At 41.5% G+C, this 27,657-nt stretch overlaps 2 protein-coding genes across 3 annotated transcripts in view; one reads left to right on the forward strand and one right to left on the reverse strand.

Moving 5' to 3' along the window:
• Positions 1-56: 56 nt before the first annotated feature.
• Positions 57-13,966, reverse strand: LOC122395459 (glutathione S-transferase-like). The gene is made up of 5 exons (XM_043393070.1): positions 13,862-13,966; positions 6,931-7,091; positions 5,538-5,705; positions 1,686-1,828; positions 57-805 (listed from the first exon to the last, which is right to left on the reverse strand). Exons 2-5 carry the CDS (start codon positions 7,073-7,075, stop codon positions 638-640), a joined length of 624 nt encoding a protein of 207 aa, XP_043249005.1. The 5' UTR covers positions 7,076-7,091; positions 13,862-13,966; the 3' UTR covers positions 57-637.
• The window catches only part of LOC122395326 (organic cation transporter protein-like), a 33,290-nt gene continuing 14,405 nt past the window's right edge, over positions 8,773-27,657 (forward strand). Inside the window, exon 1 of one of the 2 annotated variants that reach the window (XM_043392809.1) lies at positions 8,773-8,861. The gene's annotated coding sequence lies outside the window, so the exon portion shown is untranslated. Of the gene's footprint in view, positions 8,862-16,321; positions 16,447-27,657 lie in introns of those variants that run through there. The other variant, XM_043392799.1, reaches the window with a different exon arrangement.

Genomic DNA, 27,657 nt, shown 5'->3' on the forward strand with positions numbered 1-27,657 from the left:
ATTTAGTCAGTAACATTTAATCGTAATCTCACACACAACTAAACCTATTTCTGCCGAGAAAGTCCATTTTATAAATCAGTGGTTCCTACTAATGCGACTTGTAACTGCGAATAAACGATATAGGTGTTTGTATAAACGAATTGTCATTGGTAGTATTTTAGGTTTCAAGAAATTATTTGCAGTTACTCATTTTGTAGAAGCAGAGCCGTTCGTGATATCGAGAAACGCAACGAATAAAGAACGAAACAAAATTTCTATTCCGTGTTCCGTACCGTTTACCTTTAGGCACTCTATGTTACAACTTATCGCGTGTATTTGACTATTCGCTACGAAAGATTCGAGTTGGATAACACATATCGCATAGAAGCTGCGCAAAATACCGGAAACTTGACGACAATTCTCCTCCCGCAGGTCTAAATCAATTTTACCCCGCGAATTAAAAGTATTTATGTACTATCAGGCTATCGACGTACGCGATTGCATAGATTTTCATCGCAAGTCGTGAGACATCGACAGAACACACGGCGACATTGACAACTGGGTAACGCGTCGACGAACGTGTAATAATAACCGACCAAGCGCGTCCAATTTACTTAGATATGTACTCGTTTCCATTTCCATCGGGCATATCTCGGTTCTAAACTTCTGTCTGGGGCCGTTTGGTCAGCCATTCGGCGATTGCGGGTATCCCGTGGACCCTCTTCTTCAGCGCTCGAAGACCCGGGTAATTTTCCAAGGCTCCGCCGCCGAAAATATTCTCGAAATTCTCCAGAGCCACAGCGAACACAAAATCCGCCCACGTGGTCTGAAAGAATGGCCCACAAATTGTTGAAAGAAAAATGAAACGAAGGCATCATTACGATTGTATCTACTAGGTATTGTGAATGTCTAGCACACTTCTTGGAAGCTAGCGTTCTGGAGCACTGCTTGCTAGTCAGCTACCGAGCTCACTCCTTGCCAGCTGGCTACCTAGCACACTCCTTGGGAGCTGACTACCTAGCACACTACTTGCTAGCTAGCTACGTAGCACACATCTTGGCAGCTAGCTAGCTAACTCGCTCCTTGCTAGATATCTACCTTGCTCACACCTTGCTAGCTAGCTACCTAGTACACTAATTGCATCCTAGCTTCGTAGCTCACTCCATGCTAGCTAGCTACCTAGCTCACTCCATGTTAGCTAGCTACCTAGCAATCTTCTTGGCAGCTAGCTAGCTAGCGCACTCCTTGCTAGCCGGCTACCTAGTTCACTGCTTACAAGCCAGCTATGTAGCACACGTCTTGCAAGCTAGCTACTTCGCACATTCTTTTCTAGCTAGTTACCTTGCTCGCTCCTTGCTAGATATCTACCTTGCTCACACCTTGCTAGCTAGCTACCTAGTACACTAATTGCATCCTAGCTTCGTAGCTCACTCCTTGCAACCTAGCTACCTAGCTCACTCCATGTTAGCTAGCTACCTAGCAATCTTCTTGGCAGCTAGCTAGCTAGCGCACTCCTTGCTAGCCGGCTACCTAGCTCACTGCTTACAAGCCAGCTACGTAGCACACGTCTTGCAAGCTAGCTACTTCGCACATTCTTTTCTAGCTAGTTACCTTGCTCCATCCTTGCTAGCCAGCTACCTAGCTCACTCCTTGCCAGCGAGCTAGATTTAGCGAGTAACGTTAAATCTACTAAAACAACAACTTACGGTGGAGCCAACGGCGTAGCCTCCATTCTCGCCGATGGTTTGTTCAAACTTGTTCAAGTAAAAGGGTATAGTTTCCTTCAAAAGTTTCGCCTTCTTCTCCTCCTTCTTGAACTGATCCTTCTCCGCGAGATACAGAGCTATAACTGGGACATACAACGTCGATTTATCATTGCCATGAAATGTAATTTTAATCTCCTTTCGAAGAAAGGAATTCGAACTATCCTGACACGATTAAAACTACCTACGACCAGTATTTCCTTTGTACAGAAAATCGACGATCTTTGTTCTACGAGTACTATTTGTCCGCGTCGATACGAAACAATCAATTTTATTGCAACGACTCGACAACAATGTACTTGCGATAAATAACGAAATAGTCGCGCTACCATTATTTTTCCGCTCTCTGGACATTATTCAAAGAGGTTTCGTTGCGTCGAACGGTAAGAAAGGTCCCAGACATTGTCGTTAAAGTGATAAATTAGACGTCCACTGCAGTGGACAGACGCAGTCGACGATTTAATAAAAAGTTAATAAAATTGCCCATCTCGAAGTAAACTTTTACAAACCACGGCTTCTTATCAATTAAAATAATTCTATTTCTTCAATTTTCACGATGCAAAGTAATCGATCAGTGTGAGAATTAAACAAAACACGAGCGTTTCGGATACCAAAGTCCGCCATCTTGCAAGCGCGTTCAGATGCGACGAATCGAGCGTAATCTACGACGGAATAAAGCGAGGCAGATGCAGAACTGGAAAAAGAATGCACGTGAACGATATACACCGCAATTATATCGCATAAAAACGGAAATACTAATTATATGCTGGCATTATTATCGAGCATACATTTTTCAAATTTTCACGCGATACGTTCGCGTCGCAAAAGGACGAGTCTTGCCTCGGTCCGCTCGCACACGATTCAATTCCTTTCAATTAATACGATCTACGCGCGGATCGTTAACGCATCATGCAAACAGTCCGCGTTGTATAATCACGCATATCGTAATTGGAAATTAGTACGTTATCGCGCGCGCATGATCTTCCTGCGCTCAGTCATTGTGCAATACTTTATTATTCCGATGCCGTTCGCGGCTAATAAGTTGTAATACAATGTACCGTGGATGCGACAAGAATTTACACGCGAAAACGAAACTCTGAAAGCGCTTTTCCTTCGGTTTACCGCGACGTCGGTTGCGAAACGAGCAAGACGAGTTATACGAGATGCCAAAGGTTCCTTCCAACGTATGCTTGTCACCCATCGAGGCATGATTAAACTCCGTAATCTGACTTTTATTTTTAAAAAACCTTTCTATCCGTTATTTAAAAAACGAGGGGTTTTAAGAATAGTTACTGTACTCGTTCTTTGTGATTTTTTTTTTGCGGGCTATTAAAGAGCAATTAATTTCAGGTTTCGTAGACACATTCGTTATATATTTAGCTATATTTACGAATTTTTGCAACGCATAGTATCTATCGATTACGCTGTTTTTGTTAATCAACAAACAACAGGTTTTACGAACGGAGCCCGACTGTGTATGTGATGTCTTGCGAACAAGTTATACGAAATCCAAAAACCAACGATATTCTTAATATAGATGAGTGTGGTTATAGCATGAACTTGGATCTTTTCAAAAAAACAAAAAATGGCAAAATGGCAGCTATTTTACGAAAAAATACTGAATATTTTCATATATTCGGTTGCTTTTTTGTTAATAAAAGCAAAAGTATTGCATATATCGCGATTATCCTAGTTCGTGCTATAGGGAGATCGGTTCTAAAGATACTGTATAAATTTCATGTTGATATCTTGAATAGTTTTTTTGTTATCACATACGCAGTGCCGAAAAATGTAGTTTCGAGAAAAACAGCTTTAAACTTTCACGTCCAGTTGTTATAACTCTGTTAGTTTCTCAAATTTCAATTTAATATTTGGTAGATATATTTTCGAGACATCATACAAAAAGAAAACGCAAATAAAATTCAATTTTTGTAATCCCACAAAGTAGAAAGGCAACTTAAAGTTTCACGTCCAGTTATACCTGTGCATGGTACAGTACAAAAGGCTATAACTTCGTCAATTTTCAGAATTTCAATTTAATATTTGGTAGATATATTTTCGAGACATCATACTAAAAGAAAACGTAAAGAAAAATTCGATTTTTTAAATCCCACAAGGTGGAAAGGCAAATAAAGTGTTACGTCCAGTTATACCTGCGCGTGGTACAGTACAAAAGGCTATAACTTCGTCAATTTTCAGAATTTCAATTTAATATTTGGTAGATATATTTTCGAGACATCATACTAAAAGAAAACGTAAAGAAAAATTCGATTTTTTAAATCCCACAAGGTGGAAAGGCAAATAAAGTGTTACGTCCAGTTATACCTGCGCGTGGTACAGTACAAAAGGCTATAACTTCGTCAATTTTCAGAATTTCAATTTAATATTTGGTAGATATATTTTCGAGACATCATACTAAAAGAAAACGTAAAGAAAAATTCGATTTTTTAAATCCCACAAGGTGGAAAGGCAAATAAAGTGTTACGTCCAGTTATACCTGCGCGTGGTACAGTACAAAAGGCTATAACTTCGTCAATTTTCAGAATTTCAATTTAATATTTGGTAGATATATTTTCGAGACTACATACTAAAAGAAAACGTAAAGAAAAATTCGATTTTTTAAATCCCACAAGGTGGAAAGGCAAATAAAGTGTTACGTCCAGTTATACCTGCGCGTGGTACAGTACAAAAGGCTATAACTTCGTCAATTTTCAGAATTTCAATTTAATATTTGGTAGATATATTTTCGAGACATCATACTAAAAGAAAACGTAAAGAAAAATTCGATTTTTTAAATCCCACAAGGTGGAAAGGCAAATAAAGTGTTACGTCCAGTTATACCTGCGCGTGGTACAGTACAAAAGGCTATAACTTCGTCAATTTTCAGAATTTCAATTTAATATTTGGTAGATATATTTTCGAGACTACATACTAAAAGAAAACGTAAAGAAAAATTCGATTTTTTAAATCCCACAAGGTGGAAAGGCAAATAAAGTGTTACGTCCAGTTATACCTGCGCGTGGTACAGTACAAAAGGCTATAACTTCGTGAATTTTCAGGATTTCAATTTAATATTCGGTAGATATATTTTCGAAGCTACATACTAAAAGAGAAGGCAAAGAAAAATTCAATTTTTGTAATCCCACAAAGTAGAAAGACAACTTAAAGTTTCACGTCCAGTTATACCTGTGCATGGTACAGTACAGCATGCTATAACTTCGTCAATTTTCAGAATTTCAATTTAATATTTGGTAGATATATTTTCGAGACTACATACTAAAAGAAAACGCAAAGAAAAATTCAATTTTTTGAATCCCACAAAGTAGAAAGGCAACTTAAAGTGTTACGTCCAGTTATACCTGCGCGTGGTACATTTCAGCAGGCTATAACTTCGTTAGTTTTCAGAATTTCAATTTAATATTCGGTAGATATATTTTCGAAGCTACATACTAAAAGAGAACGCAAAGAAAAATTCAATTTTTGTAATCCCACAAAGTAGAAAGACAACTTAAAGTTTCACGTCCATTTATACCTGTGCATGGTACAGTACAGCATGCTATAACTTCGTCAATTTTCAGAATTTCAATTTAATATTTGGTAGATATATATTCGAGACTACATACTAAAAGAGAACGCAAAGAAAAATTCGATTTTTTAAATCCCACAAAGTAGAAAGGCCCCTCAACGAACGACCCACGTGGGTTCTGGAGTTTGTTTTTTCTCGTTGAACCGGATGCTGGCTTGGACCATTTCTTAAAACCAGTACGACGACCGTAATCGCTTTAAATCACTCACTTTGCTTGAGGTCTCCGAGGGTATCGACAAGCACATCGCACAGCATCGCCTCCCATTCGTCCCTTCCACTCAGATTGTGTTTCCTCGCCAAGTATCTCGCCACCGCGTTGCTCTGTGCTATCGGTTTCCCGTCTATCTCCAGCACCGGTAGCATTCCGTAAGGCATCGCTAAGAACAACACACAGATCGAACGAAAACTGACGTTCGAAACCAATACGGACGATCGATGCAAAATTCCACCGGCCCCCTGCGACCGAGTCTTCGCGATGCACGGTTACGCTCGTTTCCGAATGTGGGGCAGAATTCATGCCGCCTTTAATCAACGCGTCCTGCTAATGGAGCCCGTGAAACTTTCATATCCGCAATTCGACGCTCATCGAACCAATCGTTAAATACGCTCTGTGAAATTTCCCTAGATCCGTGCAATATTTATCCGCGATATCGAATGGCTGGGTAAAATATAGACAGGTCCTAGCACCAAACCAAATACCAGATTGTTCCGCGAAGACAATCGAAATGCATATTCGTCCTTGTCGAAGTAATTATCGAGAAACGAACGTATCATGTTTTTATTCGGTATTCACGATACAAAAGATACCACGTGCATTGTGTTTACCACGAACTTACGCACAGGTTGCTCCCAAAACGGCTGATAAACGAAACTTTCGTCGATTTTAATATTCGACGAAGTTTCCCGAGCATTTTCAGTGCTGAAAGGCAACCGTCATCAGTGATTGAAAGCTACGGACAAAGCGAGCATACAAATTTTGTAGAGCGAAGCTAATTTAATCTCACGACGCTCGATTCAAATTATAAACATTGTTCGGACCTGGCGCGCGCTTTGCTCTTCCGAGTAACAAGTTACGCAATAAACGTTCCTTTGCAATTTATTAAAGTCCCCTGCAACGCGAACTTCTCGTTAGTCGCGAATGACCGACCGAGACCGGACTCTCTCGTCTTTCGAATCATTTTGCAATTACAAATCTTCGACTACCGGTTCGTCTCGTTTGGACACAAACATATGGATTCTTAACACTTTAACGGCTTAACGGAAAACCGTTGTCCATCACCACTGATATTGTGCACCAAAGTGAGATTCACGAAGATGCTAAGAATGTTATTATAAGGAATTATAGGAAACCTAATAAGTTGAATGTACGATGAAATGGTAACTGATACAGTAGATCACGCGCACGTGACAGCGGCCGTCAAAGTGTTAACTTGAATTGAATCTGATGAAATGAGAATAAAACAATTGACGGTGGGAATCGACGATGTTTTTTTGTTACGTGAGGACAAGTATTAGACAATCAATAGACTGCATTGCATTACCATTTCAACAGAAACTTACTGAACAGTCGTTCGAAAGGAATGATAAACTGTCAGTGCTTACCTTTCTTCAGTTCCGGCCAGTTTTCCTTGGAGATCCTCTCGTCGACGTAGTCGATGCCAGCGTACGCAAATATGTAGCGAATTTGCTCGGCGCGACCGCGAGCATCGAAGTAGATCAGTTTGTAAGTTGGCTGTCCCTCGCCCATTTTCCTTTCTCGCGATCTGGAACGATCGTTTCATTAATAAATTGGAAAAGTATAATTGCAGCCACTTTGCCTGTTGCTCCAAGGAAAGGCGATCGACTGTAAATCATATTTACTTAACATTACACTCGTCAAGAGATTGAATAATACAGAGTGAATCATTCGTATGGAATAGGCAAAGTATCATTAAATCATCGCAATTTTTCACTCTCGGTCTAAAAATAGAAAATCGCGGAAAACGTGGGAATAGCGGCGATCGGAGATTTTTTTCCTCCACTCGACAGATTTTTCATCTCGTCTAATCCGTCGACCTACTCGTCGTCTTCTATTTTTTATTCCCACCGTTCTTATATTGCAATTTGTTCTTTGCACAAGCCCTCTCCATTCACGTTTCAGTACCGGTTTCTCGGCTATTTTAATTTTTATGGCATCGAGGGTGTGTACACAACTAGAAATAATTATTATTCGGTGACGTTTCTTCCGCGTCGAGAATTGATTTATTTGTTCTGGTTTAAGGAACCATTTGCACCGAGGGGAGTTAATTTAGAGAAACGAGAAGCTGCCCGAACGACGTAAATCGAGGAAGAAGGAGACTGTGGAAACGTGCAAGGTTAATCATGCCCGATTTCCGTGCAATTTAACGTCGAGTGACTCTTACGTCGTATATCGATCCTTTTCCTTCTGTTTTCCGACCAACAAAAAACCCTCTTTCGTCATTCGATATTAAATCCACTGGAATTGGAAGCAGGTGGCGAGTTCATATAAATTTAATCGCGATAAACTTTATCGATCGCGTCGTTGTTTCGACATTTAACGCGAGTTTCGTTGTATCGCGATGAAACGATTTAATCGAAAGGCGTCTCCGAATCGTGTTAAATGTCAACGTAATTTTAAAAATCCTAATTTTGGACCTCGAGGCCCTACCCGTGATTCCTTAGATCCCGATACGCGTCGACCATTACGGGGATCACCTTTGCAAATTTACAGTCACCGTAATCCGTGGGTAGCTTCCGTAATCGCGGTGAATTTTAATCTACTCGCGGATCTCCGGCCGCTTGTTCCCTGGATAACGAGGGGGTTGCGTGTTCACGTGCGTGCAACAGAGAATACTATCGGATCGCCGAGTCTCTCTGTGCAGATAAGTTTGAATATACCCGCGGAAATCGTCGAGATTCATTGCCGACGCCTCCCCGATAGTCTAAATTAACCCATTGTACCCCCGAAACAAACAAAAAAATACAAACCGAAAGTGCAAGTGAAACTATTGATTCCAATCTTCGCGGTGACATTCGATTGGCCAGAAAAAACTTAACCTTTAACCAGACTCCGTTTGAATCAGGGCAGAGGAAATCGACTATAATCGTTTGCATTTTCAAAGTTAACAGCGTGCTCGAGATATTATTGCACGCTGTTTAACTGTAAACGAACACATATTACGCAACAAAGCAGTAGTCCGTGCGAACTATTTTATGCCCGATGTTGATAAGCTTCGTAGTACATGATCTAGGAAATCGTCATTTTAGAAGCACTTAACCGCGGGTATTAAAATAAACGCAGAGCCATTTGGTGTACCAACCTATTATTTTCAAACTACTGAACGTTTCGTTTTATCGCGCGGCTAGTATAAAATGTGAACAAAATTCTTATTCGCGGCACCGGTGTTATTTTTGCCGCATTATTGCCAATTGGATCGAGGAAGTGCTCGAGGTCAGCCACAAATCAGAACACATTGCAGAAATTATTTCCAAGCACGTGTGCGTTAATACTTCGACGTGCGATTTAATTACAAGTAAGTAATTCCACAAATTTGTACTATTTAATTTTGTTTATATTTATTCTGTATCGGCTGATATTCGTGTTCAAAGAGTGAAAACTACCCCTTGATATTATAGACCAAATACCTGTTTAATTAAATTCCTCGAAAACTAATAAAGGCAGGAAACAATATTAAATATGAGAAGAATTTGGCTTTTGGCGATGGTCTAAAATTTAGACCCGAAATAGACATTTTATTAAATCATACGCGGCACCTCTGACTAATTACGTTGCTATCGATAACGTTATAATCGTTATTTCTAACTAAAAACATTTCGCTCGAGGATAAGTTTTCTCTGTTTTCTTTGCGGTGGCCCCCTTATTTTAACGTCGATAGAAGGAAGTAGATACGAGTGAAAGGAATTGTCAAACTGTCTAACGCTGAACGTGTGCAACCATAATCGCGGGCAACTGAAACTTCGTGGCGAACACTTCTGTCGATATTTTGAATTCCACGATTTCAGAGCCGCGTCATTTCTAACTTCCAACTTGTAAGTTGGGACTCTCTGTCGGAAATTGAAATCGAAGTAAAATATTAAAACGTCTTGGACGTTCCTAACGAACCAAACGACCGAAATCGTTTATACAAAATGAGTAAGTTCCACAAAAGAAGTCTCCGTTGCATTGTTTCGAGATGGAAGCTGTTCATAACAATTCGAGGATGTTCTCGTGCGGATTAGGGGTTTACTCGTTTGTTACAAGCAGGTTGAACTTCCTACGAATAAAGAGCAACAGAAGTTTCCTGCTGTAATGCTTCCGTACAAGGGTATTAAATATTTCCGACCCTCTACGTTCGAGCTAATTCGCGAGTGATTGCAATTGCAGCTGAAGCTTTCCCGTTCTGTCTAAATTATAAGCGGGCGATGGATGTTTGTGCAACTGCATATTTGTATAGAAAATATATTTTGCAATCGGGAGACTATAAAAACTTTCACCTTGTATATTACTACTCCTGGGCTTGCACTTTCCCAGTTTTGCATATTCGACAGAGATTTACGTAAGAAAGCTTTAGACTCGTGTCTCACTTTTCCAGCGTTGATTTACATTTAAAACGTATCCACGGCTCGAAAGCAAACACTCGCAGACAGATTGGTTTTCAAGACGCTATTTCGACGTCGATATTGCATTAAGTATCCGAAGATCGAAGTCTGAGTAACAAGATTGTCGCTTCAAAGACGGCTGGAGCTTGTTGCCGGGCAACGATGGAATCATCGCGGTTCTGCAAAGTTTAAATTCGACTCGAAACACGGGCAAAAGTCTTCGACAGATTTCCACCGTGTCCTTGCATCGTTAGAAAATTTTTTATCGTATCGAAATATTAATATTTATAGTCGATATATTCTTTGCGAACTATTCGATAATTGCTAATTATAAATGAGACCGCGTTTCGCAGAGAGCTGAAAATTAGCGAATTTATTTAAAATAGAGTTTTGTATAATATACAGAGTATATTTTAAATGTTGTACAAACAATAGATTACTTTTAATTTGAGCGTCGATCAGCAAATGAACTCGAGCTTCGCAAATTCCGAGTGGCGTGTGCTCATTTTCGCTCGATTATAAGCAAACAATTAAGATACGAGCGGCTATATTTGCGAATGTTAACCAATTCGATGAGCAGTGAACGCGATAGTCGTAGTCCGGTAACCACATTTGACACAAAATCAATGACCAATGTCCCGGTGAACCTTAATTCGGTTCGTGGGCGGACAGCTCGAGGTATAAAGGCACAAAGTATTATCGTCGACGTAACGCCACCCTTTTCAACCGATCTTTCGATCGTTTTTCACGTTGGATCATTAATCAAAGGATCACCAAAAGGATTTTAATTTCCCCTGAAAAACTTAGCCACCGAGTGGCGACCGAATTTATTTCTTCTGCTTCCCGATATTCCTCCTATAACGTTGCTCGAGAGTTTCGTCGGGCTAAAAAAAGAAAGTTTGCCCTGTGCGTATAATAAAAATAACAACCGGTTATCTGTTATTTGAAAACTAAAATGTCACGCGAGACCGAAACTCATCCATGCACGCGCGCGTTAAGGAAACTTCGAGCTAAACCTGTATCGGTAATTTAATCAAATTAATACGTCGGTGTATCGATAATGTGTCACACATGACAACTCATTTCGTTAGCCATCGACCAGAAAACTGTACCAACGTCGAAACATCGAATGTAAATTGCGGAATCGTTAATTTGTTTAACGCCACTTGGTTGCAAAATCAGATAGAAATTAAAAGAAAGGAAATCTGGGACACTGGGTTTCTCGGTTAGGAAGATTCTGGGGAGATCGTGCGATCGTTAGACCGATTTTCCAAAAGTCGAAAGGTCGAAAGCGTCAACGTAAAAATCAGTGGTGAATTAATAACAGAGTGCCTTAAGTATGTATTACGGTTTCGCTTAATTTTTTATTCCATCGATTGCTTGGCCAATCGATAAGGAGCGCTTGTTACGCGGTAATCCGTTGTTCCGAATCGCGAAGCTCCCGCCGATTAATCGATTAGGCGCGCTCAGAGACGCGTTTCATTTCCTATAATTCGATCTGTGCCCGGTTTGGTTAAGCCGTATTTACACTTTTCCAGTTTGGATATTAATCGTCCACGATCATCGTGTGAAAAGTGTAAACGTTCCATTCGTCATCGTTTCCTCCAAAGTGAATATGAAAAGATAAAATTTTAAATAGAACGGATACGCGCGAGAATGATCTATCGATGATGTGGATGAAAGCAATGTTTATACTTTACGCCGTGAATGATCGTCGCGGATAATTATCCAAAGGTAAGAGGCGTAATTTCGTCTTTATTGCCGCACTCTGTCGCCATTTAGCGGCAGTTTAATCCGGAGCAAACAGTAGGAAGCGCAGCAAACAGTCAGCTGGCTTCGTGCTACGCGGGTTCAAGACACACGAGCACGGGGATCACGATTATGAGGATTCGACGATCGTTGTCGCGATTAACTGGATTAATTCTGTTCCTAGGAAGTGTGGAACGCGCGCGCGCGAGCGCGGAATGTGTAATTGATTTCCAGAATCACGAGTGGCTTCTCAGCCGGTAACATTTAGGCCAAGTAATTCGCGCCCCCGATATCGTATCTTCCAAAGTAACCAACGAATTTCAATTAACAAAATGTAAGATAAAAGCCAAGTTCGATGGAATCGTTCTATGGCCAATTTGCACGGTCTAAAACGGCATCGATTGTTATTTTATTCGTTTTTGTACATCGGTGCATCCACGTATGCAACTTCACTCTTCCTACGAAACTCTGTAATTTTTGTTTTATTCGGAAAAATGAATAAAATTGCATCCAGTCGCTGTTTAATTTCCCTATGTGACATTTTTTGCGTCACCGACCGTTTCAGAGATGTAGCTTTTCCGGGTTAGCTGGGACACCCTGTACTCGTGAGCGACAATACACTTGGGAATAGGATCAAGCTAATCCCACAAACGAAATACATGAAGCATTGTTACCCCTTTGGTCGGAATGTAGGGTACACTCGAGTTATGTCGTGATACTGGTTATTACGAGATACTTTTCCGGTCGTCTCTGAAACGGATACCATTTGACTAATTTGATGAAACATAATTGAAACGAGTAGTATTTAGCGTCTGGTTTATGCAATAAAAAAACCATGAAAATCAATACTTGAGAAACGGGAATTGTAATTCACGAACACCGAAGAGAAGAATCTACGCTCGTAGCATTTTGCTTTCATTTATCTAGCGATATTACTTATAACACATCTTCGAGAGCCCCCGAGTGATTCGTCTATTCAACCCCCATTCTTCGACGTCCTTCTAATCCCTCGTTTTCCAACAAGTCGTAAATCTTCCGAGATTCGTTTCATATCAAGAACACGTAGAAATTCGACTTTCCCCCGATATTAATGAAAGAAAACTTTAAACTTTACCTAGACATTATCGCGCAACCACGAATGATGTTCTGCAAAAACTGAATTTCATTTCGATGCTATACTTTTTTTTTTAAATTTTATTTATCGAATATGTTCTGAAGTTTTCGCCCCGTTACGCGAATTTAATGATTTTTCGACGTGAATATTGGTCGTTGCGAGCAACGGTACTTTCATTATCCCTTGTCGTCAATTTCGCGAAGCAGAAACTCATCGTTTGCGCGTGAAAAGTATCCAGGCCGCAAGGGTGAAAAAGAAAATACGGGGAAAGAAAAAAAACGCGAGAGAGGAATAAACGAGAAAAGACGGAAAAGCGAGCGACCGGGACGACTGGGACGTATAGAAGACTTTGTAGTGGGTGCATGAATAAAAAATGTGCCGGCAACACGCGCCGACCTATTTTGGCTCACCCACGACACGATGCATATTAAAACGAAATATTTCGCGAAATATTAGGGGGCCCAGTTATCGAATATGAATGTTTAAAGGGCGAACGGATCGAAAGATATCGAAAAATTAAGCGCTTTATTCGATACGTAATTTAAAAAAAAAACGGTCCTATCTTTCATTTGAGAAAAACTTTAATAATAAATTATCCATCGTTGCATGCAACAGGGTAAGCGCAACTTATGCAATCTGTCCCACAGGAGCGTGTCACAGATTAAATTATCCTACTAATCATAAGCCACGCTGGAGCACTCGATCTACCAGAAGAAGTGCAGAAACCCCGATAAAATTGCATGTTTAGGGTTATTTCAACGCACTGGATCGTCACAGATAATTTGAGTACACGGGGGATGTTAAAATTGTGTGATACGGGTAACGTTGAGTCAACTCGAAACATCGAAATATGAATCCAGGAAAACACTAGCGATCACTGATCAGAGCGTTCGAGATTTGACGTAGAAGAGAAGAAACGAAATTTTCCATGATCGAGCGGAGGAAGTCAGCGAACGTTAAACGCCTAACGGGCCAGCGATTCGATTTAAGGCGCGCTGTTATTGAACCGAGCACGATAGGAGACCTTCGATTATGCGTAGATGGCTGAACGAAGCGTCGATTTAAACTCACCGCCAGTGTCCTCGCGCGGAAATGCCAGCACCCTTGGTCAGCTGGACGAACACTCGCGCGGAGCGGGGCTCGCACTGAGCTCACACGCGAAACGAACGAATCCAGGGTCCTCGTGTTCCTTCGGCACCACTTGCTCTCCTCCGCCGCTACCCCTCGACCCTCGACCCTCCAGCCACCTCGAGCACGATGCGCAACCTCGGAATATTTATGCCACCCCACGCCCCATGTTCCACTCCTCCCGAACGAGGAACCGTTAGAAGCGAAAATTGTTTTACGACTTCGACCATACCATCACCCCCCTTTCGCCTCCTGCTTCCTTTCCGGCCTGTCGACTCTTCTAGTCGACGAAATTGCTATAAGAACACCACCGTTTTCCAGAAAAATACCGGGAACTTTGGTCATTTTATACCTCCGCGTTCACGGTATCGCCGGGTCATTTACGACTCCTGCTTTGCATATGTATAACTTCGGTAAATCCTGTCAATAGTGTTAGTTTACTCTGGCTCTGTACCTAACTTCATGGAGCCGGGATTGCCAGTTGATACTGTTTACTCTACCTTCTTGAAAGCGTCCAATACCGCCAGTCACTCTATTCTTATTGCTAAACTCCGTTCCTTAGGGGATCAACGACAGTCTACTCGCCTGGACACTCAGGGCACGATCGAACCACCAAAATGTTTTATAGTTATCTGCAAATTGTTCAACGAAATATCATTAATATAGGTAAATACTATAATCAACAATATCGTTAAATTAAAATTGTTTAGAATAAATTCATCTTCCCAGGCTACATGGGTTAGAAACGAAGTCGATCGGGGTTAAAAATTCAAATGGCAAACGTTCGCGCGCCGCGATTCCTTATTGCCGCAGTAGAACGTCCCCGTCTGTGATCAGACACGCGTATGCAAACAGGTGGAAAGCATCGATCGCGCAGTGTAATTTTTTTCGCGCTATGAAATCTCGATCCACCCTGGCTTCTTACGCCACTCCACCTACGTACGTGTATTTTAAACAAATTTTATTCAGCCAGGTACCATTATTAAAACTTCCCACCGATTTCGCCTCCTTTAAAAATCGGTTTTCAACTTCGACAAGTCCAAAAGTCTTAAATAACGAGTACGAAACCCCAAAGAGCAGGGCGTAAATCGCGAAAACGTGACCGTAGGATAGAAATAATGTTTCAATGGCGGGTGATTTATTAGAGCCGCGTGTGGGTCGTGTGCTTCGTTTCTCGCCGGCGACCAAATCAAGTTTCCAAAGCGTTCCGGCTTGCTGATCGCGAGAAACGATCCGCTCGCGACGCTTTCGCGGCGGATTCATCAACACGCGATATTCCCGCCGTAACGCATTTCCATGTAACACTATACATACGGCGTAAACGGCCACGTGAACAGGGGGAGGCGCGGCGAGTGTGTGTTAAATGTTATGCCGTGCTTGGGTCGGTTAATTGGTCAGAGCAAGCCAGTTAGTTTCATTACGTTACCTCCATCTTCGTGGGTTTCGCACAATAGAGGCCTCCTCCAGTAACGGGGCCACCAGGCCTGTGCTCTAGGGCCGCTTTATCGGATCGAGATCCGTCCCTGCCGAAATTCCGACCCATTCAACGATTCCGCCATTCCTCTGGTCGTTAACCCTTTCAATGTCGAGTAAAATTACGATTTTCATGCTAGAAAAATGTGTATTTACTATACATATTATTCTCCGAGTGTTCTTAGAGCAGAGAGGAGAAACGCGAGCACATCTAGAAGCTTGGGTCTGAAAATGCTAAAGAATAAACAGGTCGTTCTTAGATTGATGCTGACTACTCGATCCTTATCCCTGGACAAATAGAAATAACACGGTGAATCGGAGGCGTCAGTAAGATTAAATTGATATTGAAATATCAATTGTCTCCATCATTTGTCTCTATCTATCATCTATCAATTGTCTCAATTTCAGCCATTTACGGCCATTTGGCAAAAAAATGTATTCGACAAAACTTTATTGGTATCGACAACGAATGACAATGATACAAATTCCTAGATCAGTTTGTTTTCGTAGCTAAATCACTTTGACTTTTTCAAGTAAAATGTTTTCCTATCATATTATAGGGGACGTCAAAGGAAATCATCGATAACTAATGGCTGGACTTAGAGTAGTGGACCTTCGTGTAAACATAGGTATTTTAATGTTTCACGTGAATAAACTTTGTGCCACGATGCAGCCCAGGTTGGTCGGACAATCGAAGGAGACGTATCGATGGTTTTAGGGCACGCTAGTGAAACGCGAGAAAAGAGGCAAAGAAGTTAGCGTGCGAAAGAAAACGTCGTTTGTTGCAGACGAAGGATCGCGGAGGGCATCGTTAATGACCCGTTGTAAGTGGCGAAGAATTGCACACTCGCACGCTCCGCGTACCCTGATCGAGTGCAGGGCCACTAAAACGCGACTACGCGTCCGCAAGTTTTGTTATCGTTGCAACGAGCGAGGTGACAGAGCTTTAGTGCAAGGTTAGTCGGCGATGAGTGAAGTGCCAATCCTCGGCGCAGCCACTATTCTTCGGTAGCGGCTACAACAAAAAAGGATTTCAGCGTGTGATTACTGACCGTGTGAGTACATGCTCGTCGTGCCCTAGAAAAGCTTCGGAAGCACTCTAACCGAGACTGATTGTCTCATTTTCGGTGACCTGGGTTGTCACCGCCTTCGAAACACTGCATTTATAGGAAAAATTACAGAAGAAGATTTGAAAATGAAATTTATTTCGCTGTTGTTTATTGTCGAATCCATAAGCTTTCTAAAGGATCCGAGAACCGATTGTATAGGTACAATATGAATTGAAATTTTACAATTCGGTGACTCGAAAACTTTGTTTTCAAAGAACAGAGCGTGACTCTTTATGTGATCGGTCAGTCGCGACTTTTGATTTTATTTTGCCATTTTATACCTACCGCGCTCGATAAAGGCTACGAGGCTCGTATCATTCGTTCCGATTTTCGAAAAGCCTTTTACTCTGTAAACCATGCTATTTTAATACAAAAGTTGAGGGCCATTGAAATTGTTTCAATGTTTATGAAAACGTTTCGTTAACTTTCAATCAGTTGTCGCTCGCGTTTGAAGCAAATATTGAATGTACAGACCAGAATATAAATATTTGAGGAAACGATATTTGCTAAGGACAAACCATCGCGTAACACCGTCGACTTTCCCTGTTTTAAAACTTGTGTAAGAGATGTGCTCGCGACCTGTTCGCGACAGTAAATTAAAAGAAAAAGCAGTTGAATTAATCGGTTGATAGAAACACTGGCCAACGAAGTTACAACGCGTGGGCTTTCTGAGTTCGAATCGACAAAACTGACAGAAACCATAGGGAATCTGTCCCGATTATCAACCGACCGAAGTTCCACTTGAATTCACGATCAAATCGGACGCCATGTCACTGAATATTTCTTCTTCTATCGACGATCGAACGCGACATTCGTTGCGTGAAATTTTGTGAAGCATCTTTAGAAACTTGCCATTTTCAATGCTGAAGTAAACTGTACTCTAAATAAAATTTAGAAAACAATTTCAAGTTAAAACATTAAACGATGTCTCTTGAATACTATATTCTCGATTTTTATTAGTATTTATTTTGAACTGTAAGAACGTCCGTGGCTGATTATGTAATTCATCGAATTGCAACGATTTTAACGATCCACCGTGATCCTCTAATCCGTCGAAATCAGGTCGACCCGGTGCGTCGCGGCGCTCCAAGACCAGGTTTCGAGTAACCGATCGGCGCATTTTGAAAAGCAAGGAAGCCCGCGGAACGAGACAACAAAATAAATTGAGAAGATTAATGGCAATCACCACGTAGGTCGGGTTACACCATTGTTTGACGAACGTCCCTCTCCTGAACTTCGAAACTGGGTTGCATAACGGATTACTGCCGAGGCACCTTCGTGCACAAACTCTTGACCGGCTCAAAATACAAATTTGTATTTGCGGACGGGCGAGAGAACACGCGAAAGAAAAGCAACGACCCAACTCTTTGCCAACCAGTAGGTCAACTAATAACCCACTTCTCACGGCCATTCTTCCACGATATAAAGAACAACGTAAAAATTAGTCGATTCTAAACACAACTGCCAACCAAAAATAGTTTTACTGTTGTGGCTTTTCAACCCTGACGAAGCTAGCTGCAATGCTTGTAAAACTATGGAGCAACTTATTTGAATTTACATTTATTCATTAATAACAAAAGGTCTATTCTTGATTTAAATCTATTATCCATCGTCAGAATGAAATTTTGAATTTAAATTTGATTTTGAGCTACGGATTGCATCATGATAGATATTGAACAAGTGAAAGAAACGAAATAAGTGATCGTTGTACATTAAAGCGAGGCGTGTTTAATTAAGCAATGACGCAGCGTTTGTGCAAACTATGAAATCAGGTACCTTTCCGTTAAAACCCGGCCATTCGTCCCGTTTAATAAAGTTTTAATCACATCGCTTGTTAGTTACCCGTTACTTTCGCTCTCGCCCACCCCCGTCGTTTCTTTCTGTCCCCTTTTCTCCCGCCGCGTCGAGCAACGTCTCTCGAGTTAATCGTACTGTTATTGATTCGAAAGAATTTCAATTTCCCGACAGCTATGCGAACCGGTCCGCGTGATTCTTGCGACTGCGAGATGCGTTTCTCTGGCGGGAAGCCATCGCCGAACCCTGCTCGAATAATACAGGAAACGATACGTGCCCGATTCGGTCAACCTTTTTGTAATAATAACATCACTCGACAAACAGGGGAGAAAAGTTTAAACAAATAAGGAGATTGAAATTTCGCGAAACGATGTTTACGAAACTCTGCTGTTGACGTTGCGTTCCAGTTAAAAGCTTGACCCTCGATTTCTGGCCGGTCGACAGACCACTTGACGCGAATCTAAAAGCGTTTAAGTTCGTTTTAAAACCGATCGCTCAATTATCAAACGATTGATTCGTGGCTCGATTCCTCCATACGTCCGCTGTTCGAACGTTACGTAAAATGGCGTCGATCGCGGAAAGTTACAGGGTAGCAGCGCCGGTTCCGCCGATCGTCCGGTTGCCTCCTCGTCGCGACGTCTTCCGGTCCGAACGTTTCGCGCCGCGGCGCGGTTCCGTTCCCTCGGAGCTCTGTATACCGACGAAATTTTCGATAATCAAGGCGTATTGTACGAAAATCCCCGCATCCGCGGGATTCGTGCTTTATATTCGTCGCGTTATTCCTCCGATTTAACGAGTTTCCACTAGACTGCGTCGGCGTCGAACGTGCGCAACATAAATCACTGCTTTTTTTTCGCATCCGATTCCTCGTTGCATCTAATTTCTTGCGCCACATGCTTTGCGTGTATCGAATTATCATCGCGCAAAATGAAAACAAATTTGTGCATCAAGTCGCCGCCTACGATTCTTAAAAATCACGAACAAACTGGGAAAACTTATTCGCCGATTCAGTGACGAGTCGATTAACGAAGAAACGAACGGCTGAAAAAAGATCGGATTGGTTCCACGCCAAGCTCAGTTACCGAGCGATTAGCGGATTTTTTATGGCGTTGGATCGCATTCGAATCGGCTGGAAACCGATTCGTCGTGTCATCCGCGCAACATTTACGGCTCGTTATGAATTCAACGGGAAACGAAGCGTGTCGCGACGGTAAAAGTCGACGATTCCCGCGACTATAAGTCCGCGAGCAGTCACGTAACCGCGTTTCGTTTCTACGTGTTCGTTCTTTCCATTTTCCGAGCGATTAGTCTCGCAGTCCGAAGCCTAGAATTCGTCCACTCGCTTCAGGGTCAGCGGTGAACCGAGCCGGCTGCGATTAGTCATAATGGCAATTATTTTATTGTGCAACGTTTCCCCGTGCCTCCAATTGAATTCCCTGTTACTGTGAGCCACCGCTCGACACGCCCGCGTCTTTAACGTTAAACGCCTTGAATATTAATGCCGACGATGGCCGATATATAGTTCAATTTCGATGATGAAATCGTTCTGGCCGCGGGGTGGGAGGAAAAAACCGTATCGAGGGCGCAGAGCACGAAACGAACACGTTCGATCTTTGTCGATGTACACGCCGCTGGGAGTACAACGCAGAAAGGTAAATGCGTTTATGGTAATCGAGCGGCTCGGGTGTGCCTTATTACGTTGACCCTGGCTGTGGATTAATAGTCCGTCACGGTGACAGTGGCGATGACGCTTTTGATCGATCACGCTTTTACCTTACACCCGGCGATACAACGTCGCGATATTTCTTAGACGATCCCCAGGACGGGGCTTCTTAAATTATGGGGGTTGCAACCCCTCGAGAATCTCCGTTAAAATTCTTTATAGGCGTAGAAAATTTGGGAATATATAAATATATAAAATACTTTCTTTAACGTTTTTAAATGCCAGAATATTTTATCTGCGCGCGGAAAGTGTACTGGTACGTTAATTATTATTATTATGTAGATTAGTTTGTCCGTGACCATTAGTGCCTAAAATTGTCGCCACGATGCATACGATGGTTAACACCACCATTCTCTGCAAGAAGAATAAGACCGCGCGAGGCGTAAAGGTCAGACACGATAGTCGGACATCACGCGGGAAAATTACTCGACGCTGTCCACATTCTACTTACTCGTGGTGCACATTCCCCTTAAAGGTCGCATGTATTGCTAGTGTTTTATCGTTACTTCTGATTAATCGTTACTATACAACCCCGCGACACGATATTATTCCAACGTCGTTAGTACAAACGAAGTTTTGGAAACGAAGAATGCTTTTCACTATCGCTGAGCACTGAAGAAATTTAAAGAACTGCGCAAAAAGATAAGCGGTGTAAAATTGTCCGACAGCAATAACAGTAATAAGGAAATCTTATCTTTCGGTTACTTTCACAGTCAGAGAGCATAATGGATCGAAGCTTTTAATTGTTCCTCCATTTCGTGTTATCGCTTCCTTGTTTCATTTTGTGTCTTCATCGAACGAAAAAAAAAAAACAAGAAATATAATTTCCAGTTGTTTAATTAGTTTGAGCTAACAATTGCGACGTCGCGGAGGCGCAGGGAAATTAATCTGCCAGCCGCGATGGTGCGATCTCGGTTCGCCGGAACTAACTTCGGCGGTGTTTTGGAAATTGTTTATAACGCGTGAAGCGAAATGTCCGTGGCGGGATCGGCCACGGAATTACGTACTTGTTCACGCTGTTTCCGTAGCGAAAGAAAAACACGCGAAGCCTGCGAATCGAAATCGAAGGCAGGAATTAAGAGGGACTTCTTCAGGCGTGTACAGTGAATCCCAGCCGTGATAAATCTGGGCTACGGTTCGCTCGAAATTGCTTTTCGAGGATCGCTCGCAGCGGATGCAATTAAAGGGGATCACCGTGCGGTCCGTAATAAAATCTTCACCTTTCTCGGACTCTTCTCAACGAAAGAATCGCCCCTCCGCGTCCTCAATCCTTAATCCTGCAAAAGATTTACTTAAAACCTCAACGCTCCCACGATGACGACCCCTCGCTAATTCCTTTAACTGTTAGATTTACATTTCATAGTTAATTTCTTCCACTAACACTGGTCAGCAAATTCTTCGTCTAAGCAATCTCAGTTCTAGTCCCTGTTATGACTGTAATTAAGCAAAAGATAATATAATATTATTTACTCGTACACGTTTCAAAGAAGATCGGGTTAGCGAACGAATTGCTCGATTTTCGGTGTAATTGTCAAGCAATAGGTTGGAAGAACGAGTTGAACCGTGAATGACTATGGTCGAAATGAAATTAGCATCAACCGTCGCGGCGTGAGCTGAAAACGCGTCTCTTCGGTAGCGAGTCTATGCATAGAATTGCAAAGCTGCGCTTGGTAGATATGAAAAGTTACGAACATGCCGACATGAAAATTCCCAATTAGCCTACTTCACCTGGCCGCACTGCCTACCGTAATGCCGGGCACTTTGTACTCGGGAATGTTAACCAAAGTGTTGCACGTAAAAGCATTTCCCGGGAAAGAAAGAAACAAACGGGACATCCGCCGATACAACGAACAGCGAACACAAAGTAAAAGATTGTTTATTAACGAAACGATATTAAGAAAATTAGAAGCTGGAACCGTGAAGCGATAAAGAATAGTGGTAAATTCAGGGAAAAGCGACGGTGTATAGAGGCAGGTTTATTGGCTGCACGCGCAAAGGGAAGTAGCTACACGTTGAACGGACACTTTCCACGTATGAAACGTTTGTGTGCTGAACAAACATCGGACCTATCTCGAGCTGCTCCTTCTTCCTCGACCCCGTTTCTGGGAAACCGTCCTTTCATCCCTTGCGGTTACCATTTTTCGAGGCTGCTCTTGCATGATCGAAAGTAGCTCGGCCAGGGAAGGCACGAATTGGGCCGCTGGTGATCCATTAAGGACAAGGAAAATTTCTCTCTCCGGTAGCTAGCCAAAATGGCGCTATTTCGATCGTTCGAACCGAGCCATTAATAAGAACCTTCGACAGGCAACGCGTGCAAAAAGGAACGAAACGGAGGAATAACGTTAACGAATCGTGAAATGCTTTGTAATTTTTCGGAAATACGAAACCCTTTGTTAGCGACAGTTTATAAACTCTTGGAAAGGTGAGAGCAACAGGTACCGAATAGGATGTTCCACTGTCCTCTATGCAAACAGTATTTATCGACTCTATCTCTCTGTATTCCCAACCTACGATTGATGTGGCGAGATATTTTTGGGTCCTTTTTTCTTTTTTAAACTATATGTAAAAATTATAAAAGCAATCGCACCGACCTAAATTTAACGCAGTCGGGTTCTGCTACTTCCCAGAACTTTGGCCGACGTGGTACCCATACTAAACACGAAACTATGTCAGTTTTTTCATTCGCATCGACAGCCTTGAAAAATCAATAACGCTAGAAGCGTGTGTTTTTTCGTCGTACCACTTTGGTTGACATATTTTTTCGATGACCCAATTATTTCTTTATGAAAAAGTTCGTAGATAGGTACGCAGATATTGAAAAAGCTTTAATCAACGGTGTTTGAGCAGAAAATTCATTAAGAAAAGTTGCTCTCTTTATTCGGAACGTTCACGAACTTCTAATAGTTTGCAAACCCTGGGGTTGAGGAACACTGTTGCATAGGAAGGGAAGTAAACGTGCACGGAACATTTTGACACTTAATGAAAAAGATGTTATGCAGAATAAATTACACAATAACATATGCAAAATCCGTCTTGACTGTTTCTTTTCCACTTTTCTGTAAAAGAAAAGTTTTAAACTGGAAAGTTTATAAAAATAAAAATCATTTCGTCCGCGTTTCACCGATAGACTCGTCGAGTAAGGTTGACCTAGCAAACCTCCTTTGGATCAGTGTTTCTCAACCTTTTGGCTCGTGGTGCCCTTATAGATTTTGTTTATTTCCGAAAAATAATAGTATACCAACTAGTAGTTTCTAGCATCTAATTTTATACGTATGACAACCTACAGAAATACAAAATAACTATAAAATAATATATCACAAAATATTTACTTTAGTTTGTTACTTTAGAGGCCTGTAAACGTTTACCAGCAATTTTTATTCTGTCCGTATCGTAACAGTCGTAAGTTTTACCGTCGGTTCGCTCTCTAAGAAGAGATTTTAAATTTTTTATTTTGAAGCACCCGTCCCGCGACGAGGGTTAACAAACCATGAATACGTTCGCCGAGAATTTCTTAAAGTGTCTTTAATTCAGCGATTCCCACGATGAGAAAAACAAGGAGCATTCTTAACACTACCTTTTCAGAAGACACCTCTTAAAATTTTAACTCGAGAAGAAGCAAATTCTACAATGAATTGTGCCTCACCCTGTATGTCTTTTAAAAGTAAAATGTCAGTTAAACGTTCTTACCGAAAGTATTCTTCACAAATGCCTTTTTACAATGCCCGTTGCGGTAATTGTAATCGTTGTTTGACTATCAACAGAAGTCGATCGTTTTTCAGTTGTTCCTGGAAAGGATCGCCGATACTACAAATAGTCGATTTATCCTTTTGCATAATATTAATCGAATCAGCTGAGCGTGTCTGAGCCGTATTTTCCAAGGACACCGTTGGAAAGCGCGCCGTAGCGCAGAATAAATTAAATTACGTGCACCGGAAGGAGAAGAAAACGGCGAAAAACTTTCCGCATTACCAAGGTAGATCGAATCTTCGCGATCGTTCGAAATTTGAAGGGTTCACGATTCTGCGAACATAATACGAATACCTTGGGAACTTTAATATTCGAATTCAAGGAAAATCCTCGCGAGTCCCAGGCCTTCCTGCAACGGAAAATTGACGTCGCAAGAACACGATCGAGCGGAAAACGCAGTGCACGCAAAAAAATCACGTCATAGTCATTTCGATTCCAAGAATAACCGTTTTCCTACAGGTACTCCCCAATGAGTAATTAACACCGGATAATTAGCACTCGCTCATCTTTCAGATCACCAGACCAACTCTCGTGATTTGACGTAATTTTTAGTACACGCGTGTAATAATTCCCGTGAATGTTCAATAATTATTAAACGGGAATGGTATTTGTTCGAACTCACGGCGTAATTAAACACTAGATTTACGAGATCCGTCAATTGAATGATTATCAGAATCTATATTTAAACTTACAGAACTCGTAAATGTTATTTATTGGCAATTTATGTTGAATTTTATCGGTGTAATGAATATGTATTCTAATTAAAAGAAAACCCGTACGGCGATACAACAATCGCAGGCAAAAAATATGAGCAATCAATGCCCGTAAATCTAGCATTAATCTATGTTACAGTCTCGAAGTAGTTGGCCGTCGTCGTAGATAAGCACACTATGCAACAATTGCAGGCGTTTTATCGCTGTTAGGAATTACATTGTACAACAAATCGCACGCTTCCACACTTCAATTGTTTCAATTCTTCGCATTTTAATGGTATTACAACAGTACGGCAAACGATTACCGGCAACCAGCCTTTCTAAATCGTTACAGCCAGTGAATCATGTTTTTCGCGCACTGGCCTCTAATAAGTCGATTTATTCAGAATTCCAATTAAAACAATTTTTTAATTACTCGTCGAGGGACCTTTACGGGTTTCCCTCGCACGCGTTCTTGCCGTCGGCCGATCAGGAATCGGTACGTCGTTGGTCGAGGAATTTTCCGGACAGGAAGTTACGACCGATAAGAACCTTCGTTCCCTAGGATCTGTCATATCGTTGATAACTTGTAACCAATTATTTGCGATTTTTATTTGCTCGAATTCCAGAAGCTGACCGAAGAGGCACGAAGCGGTCGTTGCGTTTCGATCGATTAGAAAAATCTGACGGTACCGGAAATCGAACGGAGTATATTTTTGTCGCCTCGCGGCGATTACGTCCCATCACGTCGAACAAAAACTATCACCGTAACATATCGAATTGCTTTGTTCATCAACCGATTCCTGGACTGGCATTGAAATTAATCGCCGGCGCAGACCAACGTGGCTCGGAACAGTTTCGACCCGTAATTACTCGGCTCCGTTCTTGTCCGTTTTACGACCAGCGCCTTTTTTCGCCCCGCGGAATTTCCACAGTGGATTAAAGTTGGGCGGACGGATTTTTCACGCGACGGAAAATAACACTCCGTTCGAGCAAAGAAATTGAGAAAGAACAATCGGTTCTCGCACGCTCGACCATTTTACGGCGAATGCACCTAATCCCGTGACTGCTCCCTTTAACGTGACGTCTAAATTCAATCCAAATTATTTGCATACTCGAACGTACGATATCCATTTAATTGTTTCCACCAGCGATTGAATTTTTTTGTTAAACCCGTACTTTATTCCGCGAAATAGAATACGTCAGGCTCTTCATAGTAAACTCGCAATTTCCTGCAACAAGATTCTTCTAAAAATGGTCGACCGTGACATTCTTTTTGCTGGTTCGATCGAGAGACACGCTGACCGTAGTTTCCCCGGAGGAAGAATCAGGATAAAAGATAAAAGAAGCGTCAAAGCGACCGCTTCCGGCGAAGCAATCGCTATACAGAACGCTTCGAACCATTAGGGCAGTTTCCCAACGCCCCACAGGGTGGCGATTTTCAATATTTTCAGAATTTAATTGATCACTGTACTCGGGAGGGAAAGATCAAAATATTTGAGACTTTACAGCGAGGTACGATCAAAAACAACCCGAGGAACACTGCATTAGGAAAAATCCAATTTTTACCAGATCAATCATCAAATTTCACGTAAATTAGGAAATTAAACGCAAAGCAAAATGGTTTGCTTAATTAATTGTTACACGTATGAATTTGAAGGCTTCGTTATTTTCAGTTCCCCGTTTTCCGCAGCGTTATTGGCAAGAGTGCCGGCTAAATAGTACGTTTTGTCCGGAATTAAATTATCCGAGGCGAGTGATTTAGCAACTTCCGATGCATAAAAACTCCAAGCACGTTCATGATATTAATGTACCTACAAAGGAGCGAAGGAACTGCCTTGAACCGAGGCTCTCTTTATCTCCGAGCATCCAGTGGGTTGATTGGGGGACGATTAAGTAATGTTCCATTGCGTTTAATCGTCGAACTTGTCCAAGATCGTTTACGTCAGCGTACTTGAACTTAAGGTACATTCGTAAAAAGCGAATCAACGAGGCGGTAGGAGTTACGTGGCCTTACGACGCTCGTTTCGTCCATTCATGAAAGTGTCATCTTCGCAGTGCTCTCATTCATGTGTGCAGCCTTTCATAGCTTCTAATTTACAAAATGTAAACGTGTTAATTTTTCGATTATTACATCTCGAACGTTTTGGTCAATGAACAGACTATCGACGAAAATTAGAAACTTCGTGGGACTTTTCCGTCTTATTCGCTCGAACCTCCGGATTTATAATGGTCGATACATGTATAGAAACCCGCGTAATACTCGCGATTTGCGTCACGAGAGAAGGGTGAATGACGCGCGATGCTGGCGTTTCTCAATCGACGGAGAAAGTAATTGCATTGTACTCGATTCAATGAGATAACTCGGCAACGACAATTTAGTCAACCAGAGAAAAACATTTCGTCAAACGAGAATTCTGCAAACTTTTATTTTCCATCCGCGGAATTGATCAAGGAAAAAATTCACGTGTACGATAATATAAAAGAAAATATGTGGAAATATGAAATATTGTGAAGATGTTCTGAATGTACTATTGAGAAATTTAGGTTTCCTTTCATATTTCTCGTGAATTGAAAATTTTTCTCTGTCTATTTTTAGATCGTACGTTCGAACGTAAATGTTATGCATATATTTTACGATAAAACGTTCCCACTACATATACATCCGATCAACACACTTGGATAAGGATAATAACAGCGAGGGAATTTTAATAACACTTTTATTGCAATAATTCACTTCTTTGGCCGATGACATTTTAATCTTCGATCATTCGCGGTATATTTGTAAATATTCTTTTCTCGATGCGCAACTTATTCATAAATACCAATATTTATAGAGGAAAAAGACGACAATTTTAAATGCCACGTTTCGTGACGTTTCTCGTAATTTGTGGAGAGTCTAATAGTCTCACTATACGGCTGAGTCAAAAACTGACCGATAACTAAATTACATAGCGCTTATCGGTAATAAAATTATCAGTCATAAGAATAAGATAGTCGCATATATATTTCACTAAAAGTATTATAAACATTAAGAATATCAAGAGTTGTCGTTTATCATGGAATATGATTTAATGCTCATTTATTTCTTTCGCATTCAATTTGTCTCTTTTTACAATTATTCGTTCGTTACGTTCGAGCTTCTTAGAACATGTCAACGTCAAAATTTGCTGTCCACGTCAATTGAACTTTCAAGCGGTC

Source organism: Colletes gigas, unplaced genomic scaffold (assembly GCF_013123115.1).
Source record: "Colletes gigas isolate AHSC1104 unplaced genomic scaffold, ASM1312311v1 Colletes_gigas_Sc00001, whole genome shotgun sequence".
In the NCBI taxonomy this organism is placed as follows: domain Eukaryota; kingdom Metazoa; phylum Arthropoda; class Insecta; order Hymenoptera; family Colletidae; genus Colletes; species Colletes gigas.

Coding starts and splice junctions, on each gene's coding strand:
- LOC122395459 (XM_043393070.1), bottom strand. CDS start 7,075: ATGGGCGAGGGACAGCCAACTTACAAACTGATCTACTTCGATGCTCGC. Junction 1,829..5,537: donor CCTCGGAGACCTCAAGCAAA/GTGAGTGATTTA, acceptor TGTATGTCCCAG/TTATAGCTCTGTATCTCGCG. Junction 806..1,685: donor GCTACGCCGTTGGCTCCACC/GTAAGTTGTTGT, acceptor CCATTCTTTCAG/ACCACGTGGGCGGATTTTGT.